Source organism: Helianthus annuus, chromosome 14 (genome assembly GCF_002127325.2).
Source record: "Helianthus annuus cultivar XRQ/B chromosome 14, HanXRQr2.0-SUNRISE, whole genome shotgun sequence".
NCBI classification, from domain to species: Eukaryota; Viridiplantae; Streptophyta; class Magnoliopsida; order Asterales; family Asteraceae; genus Helianthus; species Helianthus annuus.
The window spans coordinates 168218382-168233100 of record NC_035446.2 but is presented as its reverse complement, the minus strand read 5'-3'; the positions used below and the strand labels follow the sequence as shown (position 1 = coordinate 168233100).

Here is a 14719-nt window from a genome sequence, read left to right as displayed (position 1 = left end):
CTCATTGAATAAGAACCGAACACCTACTTTTTTTAGACAATACCGGTTCGGTTTCAGGAAGTTCTCAGTTTGGTTAATGGGTATTTTCGGGTTGACCCTAAATTTGCTCACTCATGTTCCGTATCACAAGAAATTGGTATACAACTTTCTCATTGATTCCCCTGTTTTATATATGTTTGCTAAGCGATATATGTAATGAGTTGCAACTCAAAGCATGCAGGTTATGGTTACTGTGTTTATTAAACTGGTCCAAATAAATTATTTTGATAAATGGGTCATACTTATCGTTTTTAGTATACGGGTCAAACTGATCATTTTTAGAACGCAAAGAAAAAAAAGTTTATATCCTTGTAAAATTAATATACCCATCCACCATAGGGGTATAGAACTAGTTGATAATAGTAGAAAAATCTAAACATTTCAAAACCCATAAATCTTTAAATTTTTGGGATTGGATGTAAGAAAAGAAAAGTGAAACCTGGATTCATAGGGGTCTGAATAATAGAGTTGTGACAGAGCCAAGGAGTGGAAGAATCAAGTCGGTTGTGCTTATGGCTGTAGCTATTTGTTTATTTTTGGGTTCAGCCCCATCATGACCCATTCACTTTTCTATAATTTAAATATAATGGTCCTGACCCATTGAGAATACAACTTAACCCCAAACAGCCCACGTATTTATATTAAGTGTCTAAATCAGCCCAAAAGTATATATGTGGGTCCAGATTGTCAGGTCTAGACAAACCGTATCGAAAGAACTATAAAATAAAAATGGTGTTACCATTGAGTTAGTTCTTAGTTTAAATTATTCATTGCATGAGGTGAACATTAAATGGAATTTATGGCAATTAAACGAAACAGTTGTGAAACTAGCAGGACATCAAAATGAACTGTTAAAAGGAAAAGCAAAGATGGGCTCAATCAGGCATAGTAAGTTGGCTCATCGTTGTTTGTCTGGTCTTCCTCTGTGTCTCTTAAAGTTATTTAAGGACACATTTGCTAAGAATTTAATACTAATTCTTTAAAAAGACTATCTATGGCTAGAAGCGTTGGTTACAGTTCATAAACCAGCTTTACTTCATTTTCATACCCAAATATAACAAACAGAGTATCAATTTCGGGAATGATTGTTTCTACCAAAGTACCAAACTGTTGGAAATCAGGCCCTTGAACGAACACGCAAACACGATATTGAACGAACTGTTCAACTCTTTTTATTAATTATCAATGAGAGCACACCAATACAATAACCTTAACCTTAACCCTTCTATTTATACTAAACTTGTTCTAGTTCTAACCCGACTCAAACTATATTCAATAAAATAAACTAAACAACTAGATAAACTTATCCAATTTAAACTAAGAATTATCCCTAAAATAATTGTCTTTATCTTCTAATTCGAGATTAACTTCTTCACAGACAAAGGCTTCAAGTATTCATCAATCATCATACTCATAGTGATTCCTGACTGCAAACCAAACACCAACCAAGTCTTGTTAGCGGAAGCCGTTGATCTTCATCGTCATTATGTTGGGGTTTTGGTGGTTTAACACGAAACAGTGGATTACTAACAGAATTGGAAGACATGATTATAACAGTGGGAATGGATAAACTTGAATAGAAAATGGACAGACAACAACGAATGTTATGAATGTCTTGGTACCAAGGGATGTTCCCGGCAACAAGTATATATACATTTGATAGACAAACGGTTACTAGGTGGTTTGGTTTTGGCGGGAGTAACCGTCAAGTTTGAACCGTTTAACCAACCGTCACAACCGCTGGCCTACATCGTTACATACATACAAAAATATACTGAAACAATAATAATAATGTATAATACAAATAACTATTGAAATATAATTATGTTTATATCTATATATATAACTAATACTCTCCCCTAAACATAATTATGTTTACGGGAGTTCTTGATGACGATGTAGTTAGCTTCAGTTATAGCCTTCTTCGCCCTTGAGAAATCGAACTTTTTCCTTTGTTTCAGTTTCTTGAGTCCATGCCAATCACCACCACCATAGAATGCATAATGATCTTCAGCTTTGAATTGTTTCCGACTGTTCTTGTAACCCACAGACTGTACCTGCTTGATTTGTAAATAAGGCATAATGTTTCACTTCCTTCTCCACTGCTCCGGTACTACTTGAACATTCAGCAGTCTCCGTTTGACCTGCATCAGTTATAATTTCCTTATCTCCTTCGCTCATGCTCTGTTTGGGATCCACCGTCTTTTCTTCCTCTTTTCCGATTGCCTTTTCCTGTGTTACCTTGAACTTGTAGTAGTGTACAAGTACGTCCAGATACATAGCGTATATCAGACGCATGTATTCACCATCTTCATACTCGAATCCTGTATCCTTTGCTATCATCACCCACATACCATTCTCAGTGATTCGCCGGTGACCCCCTTCTCTCTTCACCGCCATATACAGGTCTAATAATCCCACTTTCCGATTGTTTGTTGCATATGCAGGCAACGGTCTTGAGTGAATTTCCAGTTTTTCTTTAATAAACCATTCTATCATGTTATCGAATGCAGTTTCAAGATAATATTTATACTTGATGACATAGTCTTCATCTTCAAGCATGTTAAGTAAAGCCTTGCAGTCTTGAAAGTTCTTAAAGGACATTGCTTGTAAAATCAGAATGTTCCAGTCTGGTTCATTGGTTGAGATATTTAAATTTTCGAAGTATTCATTTAGAAATTCTGTTTTGAATTTCTCATGATCGGAATTCTTACTAACCACATATTGCTTTTCTAATTCTCCGATCTCTTCTTCTTTCGTCAAACCGGTATGACCATTCCTTTTATTGTATACAGGAACACTAAATGTTGGGAATAATTTATATACATCACCCATGAACTTCACTGTGAATCCCTGAATCATTAATTGATCGAGACTCAAGACATTTCTATCAATGTCTGGTGTGTAGAACACACTTTGTACTCGAATCTTTTCGGATCCTGTTATAACATCAACCACACCGATTCCTCTAATAAAGAAAAAATTGTTTTCCCCCGTCTCCGTTTCAACACATGACATATTTTTCATACGTTTAAACATGTCTATATTGCCAGAAAAGTGATGTTTGAAAGTTTTACTAACATACCATATATCCGACCAGTATCCACCGTCAATTCCGATCACCATATATTCCTGTCTCTGATTGTTTTGTTGATTGATCTCTTCATCTATACGTTTTTGCGTTGCAGTATTGACCGCTAAACATAATAACTGACTTTCTTCATCCTTTTCCTTCTATTGGCATGCAGAAATTTTGTGGCCTGGTCTGCTGCAGTAATAGCAACATCGCTGCATCCATTTTCGTTCACGTTTTTCTTCAGTGCAGTGCATACATGGCATCACGGTTGACGACGGCTTTAAATCATCATCACTAATATAACCGGCTCTGATACCACTTGTTAGCGACAGCCGTTGATCTTCATCGTCATTATGTTGGGGTTTTGGTGGTTTAACACGAAACAGTGGATTACTAACAGAATTGGAAGACAAGATTATAACAGTGGGAATGGATAAACTTGAATAGAAAATGGACAGACAACAACGAATGTTATGAATGTCTTGGTACTAAGGGATGTTCCCGGCAACAAGTATATATACATTTGATAGACAAACAGTTACTAGGTGGTTTGGTTTTGGCGGGAGTAACCGTCAAGTTTGAACCATTTAACCAACCGTCACAACCGCTGGCCTACATCGTTACATACATACAAATATACTGAAACAATAATAATAATGTATAATACAAATAACTATTGAAATATAATTATGTTTATATCTATATATATAACTAATAAGTCTAAGTTCTCATCTGAAACTTAAATTTTATGTTTTATTTTATATATTTGATTTTCGTTTTGTATTTCAGAGTTGTGATTTTTGTTTGACAGCAAAATGAATAAACGATGCACACAAAATAAGAAATTTTGAATAAATAACAGGAAATGTGTTTCTGTATTATAAACCTAAACTTATAGAAATAGAATTGTTATAAGTGGAAACACAAAAAAAAAAAAAAAAAAAAAATCAAGCTTACACTTTTGGAAAGAGTAAATTGCATTTTTCGTCCTTCAACTCTCAACCAAATTTTAACGAAATTACATTGGATGTCCTTTATGTTGTTCTCATCGCAATTAGACAGTACCCTTATGGTTTAATCCAGTTAGTTTTTAACGTCAAATCCACCAATGTGCCACGGCATAATATAGTCTTTTAATATATAGGGTCTATTTATGTAGGATTAGGATCAAATACAAAGGATCCTAATTGTAAGAAGTGTAAGAAGGATTTATAGAGTAACAAGTGTCCAATAACCTAAAAAAACCCACTACACAAAAAAACCTCACTACAAAAAAAAAAAAAAAAAAAACCTTAAACATACACCACACCAAAAACCTAACCCCCCCCCCCCACATCACCCACCCCAAATTTTTTTTTTTTTTTTTTTTTTTTTTTTTTTTTGCCGAGGGGGTGAGGGTGGGGGTTTAGGTTTTTGGGTGGGGGTGGGGTGGGTGTTTAGTTTTTTTTTAGGTTTTTGGGGGGGGGTGGGGAGGTTTAGGTTTTTGGGGGGTGGGGGGTTAGGTTTTTTGGGGGGTTTTTTTGGTGAGGTATAGTTTTTTTTTTTTTTTTTTTTTGTTTTTTTTTGCGGGGGGGGGGGGGGTTGGGTGGTGGTGGGGTGGGGTGGGGGTGGGTGTTTAGGTTTTTGGTGGTGATGTAGTCGGTTTAGTTTTAGCTTATTGGACACTTGTCACTCTATAAATCCTTTTTACACTTCTTACAATTAGAAGCTTTTGTAGAATAACTTTACCCATTTAGAGCATTCACATTCTATCCATCAAAATATGTGAGGGGAGTTTTTATATTATAAAGGGTATAAAAATTGGTTGTGAATGGAGGAGAGAGAAAATGTTACTGTTTTATTTGTATATTTGAGGGGACACTGTTCACCCACTATAATTTTTTTAATATATATTGAAAGTGGTTGTGAGTGAATGAGAGAGAAAAATGTAATTGATAATATTATTTAATTGAAAAGAAGAGAGAAAAAGTATTTGTTTTTAGTGAAAGTATATTGATATAGGAGTTGTTTTTTTAGTAAAATGTATGTGTAATTTGATGGATTGGATGTGAATGCTCTAATGTAAATACCTTAAAATTTTGGATATCTCACTCTCATGACATCTACCATCAGCACCAAACGATGTCGTATCCTCAAAATCCCACAATTCCACCGCACCAGATCCTTGCTTTCACCAATCTATCAGCACCGAACGGTGTCGTATCATCAAAATCCTATTTCCCCCCTCATCTTCTTCTTCAATTCGCGACCGTACTATGTACTTAATGTGGTCTCTGTTCTCCAACCGGCGTCTGGATTTTGATTCCGATTCTGATGAAGGTGGATTTGAAGACGTTGAAGATGAAGTGAGCCCTAAGATGACCGATTGTTACATTGCTGTTCCGACGATTGCTAAAGAAGTTCATCCGTTTGCTGATGAAGTTGATGCGATGATGCAAATGAAGGTGTTGCTGGTAAGGCATAAGTTAGAGCTCTGTCTTAATTTATTCTAAAATAAGGTGTAGATCAGTTATGGATGATGTTTGATTCTAAAGACTCAGGTGTTAGGGTTTTCTATAGTAGAGATCAATATATGTTTGGAATCAGTGATGAATTCTGATAATTGATCAATACTTTTTAGGCTTCAACTGTTTCTCTATATCTTTCAGTAACAAAATCCGGCCAAAACTAGTCCGGTGGTGGCTGGCAGTGGGTTAGATTTTCAGATTGGCCGTAGATTGAGAGAGAGATTATAAAGTTTAATCCAAATTTTTAAGCTATTTACATAAACTGGTCCTGTAAATGTTAAAGGACCTGCCCTCACGTGAGTGGCACATGGGTGGATTTAATGTTAAAAACTAACTTGGTCAAGTCATCAGGACCCTGCCTGATGAGAAAACAATAACATAGAGGACATCCGCTGTAATTTCACTAGTTAAAAGACAACGCCTCGAAAAATGCCATTTACCCTTTTGGAAATCGGTTTTTAACATTTTTCTTCAAACTGCAACATAGCTCGCTGTCTGGCCTACATTTGCCAAACATTGAATATAAATTTGCAGTCTGGTCTGCACATGAAAATTATTCTAACAGAGTCTTGAGAGTTGGCGTTTTAGGTCAATGCTAGTTAGATAAAAGGATGACATAAATTTAGGAATACTTTTGCATTTTAGTAAAGCGGAAAAGACATGATTTGTATTGATAGAATGTAAGGCTGCGTTTGGTTCGCCAGAATTCAATGGAATTCTATGGAATTGGAATCTGAATTCCAACCCTTAGGTAGCGTTTGGTATGCATGAATGAGAGGTGGAATGGAATAGACCATTACAAGGGAATGAAGAAAAGAGTGTTTGGTTGGTCGATGGAATGGAATCGTCCATTCCAAAATGCATTCCATTCCCTCAAAATCATTCCATCCGTCCCCCCTGTTTTTTTTTTCCATTCCATTCTCTCTTCGCCCTTTATTAACAACACCACAACCCACCACTGTTGCCACCACCCATCACCGCCATCCACCACCGCCGTCTGCCGTCACCCACCTCCGCCGCCAACAATCGCCGTCACCGCTACCAATGTCGTCGCCACCGTGTCGCTACCACCACCGTCGCCGCCTACTGCCGCCACCCACCGACGACACCACCACTGCCAACACTGCCACTGCAACCATCGCGCCACCACCGCCCCTCTCGCCACCACCGCTACCGCCACCCACTTCCGTCCCCACCACCACCACTACCACCTCCGATCACTGCCGCCACCCACCTCCGCCACCGTCGTCGCTGCCACTTTCGATCACAGCCACCACCCACGTCCGCCACCGCCACCCACCATCTCCGCTGCCACCTCCGATCACCGCCGCCACCCACCTTCGCCATCGTTGTCCACCGTCGCCGCCACCACCCATCGTCAGCACCGCAACCACCTCCGACCACTGCCCCACCACCATCGCCACCGCTGCCACCCACCTCATCGTCACCCACCACCGCCATCACCACCGCCACCGGTACAACTGCCATCTATCACCACCCACCATCATTGCCCATCACTGACCACCGCCATCTGATTTTATTCCTTCGTCTTTTCTTGCCAACGGAACAACAAAAAGTAATGATTCATTCCATTTTCACATGGTAACCAAACAAGACATGGAATGGTAATGATCAATTCCATAATCCATTACCTCATCCACATTACATTACCTCGTCCATTCCATTCCACTGTCTATTCCACTACCCCATACCAAACATACCCTTAAGATGTTTGGTTCATAGAATTTGTTGGAATTGGAATCTCAATTCCAGTTTTCATGTGTTTGGCTCACAAAGGAATTGGAATTGGGCATAAATTCCCTCAAATTTCTTTAATTAAGGGAATTCAAAATCCTTCCTACATGTGGACGAATTCAAGTTAATTCATTGGAATCTTCGACCGGTTGACCCGTACCGTTTCTATCTGAACCGTTTTCGATATGTACCGCTTCGACACAAACGGTTTTCGACGCAAATAGTTTTCCACTTGCACCCTTCCGACCCACACCGTTTTGATCTTAACCGTTTTCGACCTGTACCGTTTCGACCCCAACCATTTTCGACATGCACGGTTTAAACCCGCACCGCTTCGACCCGAATCGTTCCGACCCAAACGGTTTTCGAATCGTACGGTTTCAACCCGAACCTTTTCGACCCGAACAGTGCGACTTGAATCGTTTTCGACCCGCACCGTTTCAAACCAAACTATTTCGACCCGAACCATACTGTTTCGGCCCGTACAGTTTCGACCCGAACCTATGCAGTTAATGCGGTAAAATATCGGATATCAGTCAAGGACCGATATTTGAAATATAGGTTATCTCGGTGAGATATCGGTGGGATATCGGTAATTTTAATATAATGCAGAATTTATATATATAGCAATTTAACACCAATAATTCAGTGATATATCGGTTATATTGGTCAAATATCGGTGATATATCGGTTATATCGGTCAAATATCGGTGATATATCAGTCAAATATCGGTGGTATATTGGTTATATCGGTCAAGATCGCCGATAATATCGGTACTGATATTTGACACTGATATTTTACTAAGGGACCGATATAACCGATATTACCTGCATAGACCCGAACACTTTCGTCTCGTAACGTTTCAACCCGTACCGGGGGTGGTAGGGACTAGGGTGATAGATTCCAATTCATTTTACAACCAAACACATCAAAAATGTAATTGAGATTCCAATTCTTGTTGGAATGTTTAAATCCAAATCCAATTCCTTCAAATTCGAATTCCTATAAAAATTCCAATTCTAATTCCAAAATATTCCATGAACCAAACGCACGGAATTGTTAAGCTGTTAGTGACTGGTTTTATTGGTATTACTTATTAGGGAAAAAGATCAAATACAAATAATCTTAACCATAGTTATTAAAGGCGCTAGGCGCACTCAAGGCGCATAGGACTCGCCTGGGGCCTAGGCGCAAAGTGCCAAAAAAGCAAGGGCCTGAGAAAAATAACGCGCATAATGAAAAAAAATTAAAAGTATATTATGTATTAGAAAAAGAATACTATTATTCTTTAAATAAAATAAACAAAATCTATTATATAACACTTTATATCATTTATTTAGTACCAAAAGTTCTAAAATATTAGTGTATTAGTGTAGAAAAAGTAGTTTTCCGTGGATAAAAGTACGGATCTGGCTAGAAACTTGCCGAAATTTAGAAAATTTGGCCGGAAACTCTCCGGAATCTAGGAATCTCGCCGGAATGTGCACCTGAACCATCACCTGGAGAATTAAAGCGCAATTTCCTCGACTTAAGGCGCAACTGCCTCGCCTCGAGTGAAAAATGGGCCTAGGCGTAAGAGGCGATGGCTTTTAACAACTATGATCTTAACATACTAAACATACAAATTGAAGGAAAACCCAAAAAGACAAGGTGGCATTTTTGTAATTACCACCAACTATCAAAGTTACAACCAAAAATACCTAAAAAAACAAAAATATTTTTTAACATTTTTTATTAAAAAATCGCTACATTTCGTTAGCAAAAAAAAAAAAATAATATTTTTTTTTTTGGGCTGCTACTAAAAGTAGCGATTTTTTAATAAAAAATGTTAAAAAAATAAAATAAAATAATTTGTGTGTTTTTTTTTTATTTTTTTAGATTTTTTTAGGTTTTTTGGGGGGTTTAGTTTTTAGCATTTTAGCTTGGGTGGGGGGGGGGGGGTTAGGTTTTTTTTAGGTTTTTGGGGGTGGGGAGGGGGGGTTAGGTTTTTTTTTTAGGTTTCTGGGGGGTGGGGGGGGGTGGGGGTTTAGGTTTTTTTTGGGGGTGGGGGGAGTGGTTAGGTTTTTTTAGGTATATTTGTAGAATAACTTTGATAGTTATTGATAATTACAAAAATGCCACCTTGTCTTTTTGAGTTTTCCTTCAATTTGTATGTTTAGTATGTTAAGATTATTTGTACAAGAACTTTACCCTACTTATTAGTATGAGTTATGAGTACATTATATTCTTTGTTCAATCAACAATGTTATGTATTTTATTGGGATATTTTTTGTTTTCACAGACCTGGTTCTTGAAGCGATAGTGGATATGCTGAGTTTATTTTATTTCAATTTTTGTTTTGGTGTTAGAAATGATGTTTAATTATTTATTAATGGGTGTTATGTTTTTCAGGTGATCATGCTGTAAAGAAAAGAAAGGTAAAAATTCATGTTTAGATATTGCATTGGGATATATATTGTGTACCGGTTTGTGGATGTGGCTTTATTTTTAGTTATGTCACTGCGAATTCGATGATTTTGATAGGTTTCAAACAAAGCTATTGCTATTCCTGTTGTGGAAGTTGAGCCACCTGGATGTTCATACAATCCATCATCTGAAAGTCATCAGGTCACATGGTTATATCTTTCTTGATTATATATATATTGTTACATACTTATATTCATTTAGTGGCATGCTAAAGTTATTCACCCTTTTATTTGTTTCATACCTATTCCTTTAACTGTTGATGAGGCAGTTATTGATGAGGAAGATGTGGTATCTTTAATTTTTTAGAATTAGGTTCGTATAGATACCCACGTCAAGTGGATTTTTAATGTTAGAAAACTTTAGTGATGATGTTGTTGAAGGGAAGGATAAAAAAACAAATTATTTTTTAAAGCGACTTTTATAAAAACAAACGGTTGATGAAAATACATATTTTTTTTTGTATATTTAAAACGTATTTTATTAAATAATAATTGTGAAAATAACGAAATAATAATAAATAAAACTTAAGTAATTGCATTAATAATTTCTTAAATATTAAAAGAATTTGTAATTATCAAAAACAACCCCTAAGGTATGTAATAACCTAATTACCCTTACACTTAACTGCAAAAAAGTAACAAAGTTAGTGTCGGGGGCCAAAACCATAATAAAATGCAACCTCAGACCGTCTTTTTTTTTTACCGTCTGATATGTTAAAAGATTCCTTTTTTGGGCTGAAATGGTTAAACTAACTAGACCACAGGGGCCAAAACAGTAATTTACTCTTTTACAAATCATTGTTGGGACTAATCTTGTCATAACTCAAAAGTTGGAGGATGCTAAGTGGAATAGTTTATTTTTTAGTGGAAGATTAATTATTTATGGTAGTTTTATTTTATTATTATTTAGGTTTCCTAATTTTAGTCTAGGTATGTTTCTTGGGCATCAAGGTTGTTTAGTATAAATAGGGGTTGTATGTTTAGAGTTTATGCACCTTCAATTTTAATAAACCGAACATGATCAAATGTGATGTCATTATTATTCAATGATGACATCATAGGTATATTATATTTCTAAGTTATCAAAAGCGCTCGCCTGGTGCGCCTAGGTGCAATTTTCAGGCGAGGCGCAACCATACCGCCTTGTGCCGTTAAAGTCGCTGTTCTGGTAAGCTTCCGGCCAAAAATCGACTTTCCGGCGACTATTCGGCCAGATTCCTGCCCAATTACCGGCGAACTTCTACAAGTTAGTGCCACTTTCCTTATGGACAGATTTGTGGTTTTGGATGGATCAACGACAGAAATTTGAAGAGGAGAGGAAGAAAAAGATGAAAGCATGAGAGACAGCATGACTTGCAAGAAAGGAGACTGTGTTTTGACTTTTGAAGAGGAGAGCAGAATTTTTGCTTAAAAACTTACTTTAACAGTGTTTTGCAGAAAAAGATAGGCACTGTGCACTGTGCAGAAAGGAGACTGTGTCAACAGCTACCAAAATTCATATTTCTTTCAAAATATTTTAAGTTATTATAGCAACTTAGCAAGTATTCAACTTTGTTAGAATTTCTTTTACAAAAATTATCTTAAAAGGTTTTTTTTTTTTTGAAACTAGTTGGATGATTTTAAAATCTAATTATATTTGTTATATAGATATGTTTAGAGAGTAATACTAATTTTATACACCTATAAGATATATTTATATCTTTTTCAATACATAATACATTTTATTATTTTTTTCATTTATGTGCGCTTTTTTTTTCTCGGGCCCTCGCTTTTTTTGCGCCTTGCGCCTAGGCCCCAGGCGAGGCTTATGCGCCTTGAGTGCGCCTAGCGCATTTGATAACTATGATTCTAATAATGTTCATGCATGAAAAGTTTCAATCAAATGAAGTGAGTCAACTCGCACGACTGGAATATAACAGTTGCATGTCGCACGAGTAAGACAAAGACCGATTCGTACGAACTGGATGCATGGCAATTTGCACGAAATGGACTCAAGTTGCAATTCGTACGAGAGGAATATGGTCATGCTGGGACGAATAGGACATGCCCATAACTTCGCATGAAACCTTCAAGTTCATCAGAGAACAACATCATTCAAGACACTCCGATTACATCACGTCTCTTAGATCTCGAGTGTCTAGTGTTAGATTGAGTCGAAACTCTATCCGGAAAGTGTTCTTTCTTGTTAAATCTTTTGTTGATTATATTGAAGAAGGCCTGATTTCCAACAATTGGTATCAGAGCGGTTTATCAATTTGGGAAGTTTTATAAGAGCGGTTCATCTTTTCATCATTGATTAGGAGGCTTGTTATCAGTGGATTGTCAAGTATCCGGGTTGAACGATTGACATAAAGATCTAACATAAAAAGATTTGTGTTAAGATCGGTTTTTATATTTGCCCATAATTTCTTCACTTTGTATAATTTCTTCCAAAAATGCATATATTTTTCTTAATGTTTTGTTTGCTACAGTAATTAATACGTTCTCCCTGTGTGATTTATATATAGTTTCCATGTTCTTACCCTAACGTAAGAGGTGAGAATTCTTCAAACGAGGTCTTAGGTTTAAGTCTTGACGTTGTGATTATCAAAGATCCCACGCTCGCCATAGTCTCAAAATTAGCAGCAGTCATAGTTGTTGCTCTTGTCATACATATGATTGAAGCTGTCTCAGTTTCTAGTGATCATCTCGCATTACTGGAAATCAAATCAGAGATTACACTTGATCCTAAAGGTGCATTGACATCATGGAATGATTCCCTTCCTTTTTGCCGGTGGAGTGGAGTGACATGTGGTCACCGCCACCAAAGAGTCACAATGTTGGATCTACAAGACTTGGGTTTAGTAGGCTCTTTATCTCCTTATCTTGGTAACATGAGCTTCCTCCGTTACATTAACTTTTCCAGCAACCAACTTCATGGAAGTATCCCTCCTGAGATTAGTCGTTTATACCGATTACAGGTATTGTCCCTTTCCAAAAATTCATTCAGCGGGAAAATCCCGGCCAACATTTTTAACTGCTCAAAGCTATCATTTATCAATTTACAATTGAATAAGCTATCTGGTAAAATTCCAAATGCTTTTAATTCTAAGTCGATGATAACTGTGTTAGCCTTAGACAGAAATCACCTCACCGGTTGGATTCCACAATCTATAGGCAATCTCACATCTCTTGAGAATCTCAGTTTACATGATTGTCATCTAGAAGGGAGCATTCCTGATTCCTTTAGTCAATTAAAAAACTTGAGAAAAATAGGTCTGGGAGAGAATGGCCTCGTTGGTGCCTTCCCTTCGTTTATGTTTAACCTTTCCATGTTAGAAATTCTAAGTTTTCCAGACACTCAACTTCAAGGTAGTCTACCCTCCAACTTATGTTTGAGTCAGCCCCATCTCACGTGGATAGGATTAGGGGGTAATCACTTCAATGGTTTCCTTCCACCGTCAATATCAAATTGCTCACAGTTGGAAATACTTGAACTTCCTGAAAATTATTTAAAGGGCGAAATAGCTGTTGATTTTGGAAGATTACAACATCTTACGTCACTATCTCTTGGCGACAACAATTTCGGAAGCAAGGATCTTGATGACATGAATTTCTTTCCCTCGTTGTCCAACTGCAGCAATTTGGAAATGATGGATATTAGCTTCAACCAATTAGGAGGGGTGCTGCCAAATTCACTTGGGAATTTGTCATCCAAACTTTGGTACCTAGGGATGAATTCAAACTATCTTTCAGGTAGCATTCCTTCATCTATAGGCAATTTGTTAGGCCTAACCACATTTTCTTTAAATGAGAACAACTTCACAGGCTTGATTCCTGAAAGCATTGGCAAGCTTCAAAACTTGCAAGAACTGTATCTTCTTGACAACCATTTCTCTGGGGTTATTCCAAGATCTATGGGAAACTTGTTGTTGGTGCACTTGTGTCTGTACTTTGTCTGTATTCGGTCTGTATATGAACGATGTCCTTGGTAGTCTGTAAGTTGACCAAGTCAACCATCCTCCGGATTGACTTGGCCAACAGTTAACATATGTTTGATATGTTTGTCTGCATCGAAGGATAGCCTCGAAGGATATTGTTGATCCTTCGAGGTGCTCGAAAGATAGGCTTCGAATGATAGACCTCGAAAGGTGATCTTTCGAGGTCAATGCTGATCCTTCGATTACCTTGTCCTCGATAGATGATCCTTTGGACCATCTATCGGATCCTTCGACCAGACATGATGGGCTGGGTATATATATACCCATGCAGTGTAGTGTGAAAGTGGAGATGCACACTTAGAAAGACAGACATTCTGTGGAGAGCATTCTGTCCAAAACTCACACACACACTTAGAGAGTTTATAGAACATTTCTGTAAACATTGAGCTTGTAACCGAACCCTCATTGCATTAATACAAGTTGTGTTAATCGGTGAACTTGTGTGTTTGTTTCTCTACTTGCTACTAACTCGGTTTGCTTGCTAGCTTGGATTCCGCACTCGCTAGTAGGTTTGTATAACAAGGTTTAGGTTCGTTATCCTCCGTGAAAAAGGGACCTACAAGTGGTATCAGAGCCTCGCTCTTTACCTTGTTTAAAACCGGGTTTTTACAAGTTTTTGGTGTGTTGAAACACTTGGTTTTGCACCTGTTTTTACTTAGTTTCTTGCATTTTCTTTGAGTAAAAACGTGTCTAAACTAACCGGGAGTGTTTAAAGTGGGGTTGGGTAACTTAAAAAAACTTGTTTTTGAGTGTTTTGGTGATTTCCGGCATACTCCGGTAACTATTCCGGTCACCGGACTGTGTGGATAAGATTGTCCATATTTGGTAAACTTTCAGGTCATTTCAAAGTTGGTAGAAATCTGTGTCAGACCTTACCTCCTTTTGCCGAAAGTTGA

General features: G+C 37.4%; 1 protein-coding gene and 1 long non-coding RNA gene across 2 annotated transcripts; both read left to right on the top strand.

The window, feature by feature from the left end:
* Positions 1-5209: 5209 nt before the first annotated feature.
* Positions 5210-11332, top strand: LOC110889307. The gene is made up of 3 exons (XR_002563527.2): positions 5210-5568; positions 9770-9795; positions 9902-11332. It is a non-coding gene; the product is annotated as an uncharacterized LOC110889307 (long non-coding RNA).
* Positions 11333-12497: 1165 nt separating this feature from the next.
* LOC110866069 (putative receptor-like protein kinase At3g47110) lies at positions 12498-14719 on the top strand. Its single transcript, XM_022115420.1, has 2 exons — positions 12498-13767; positions 14661-14719. The coding sequence occupies exons 1-2, from the start codon at positions 12498-12500 to the stop codon at positions 14717-14719; spliced, it is 1329 nt and encodes a 442-aa protein (XP_021971112.1).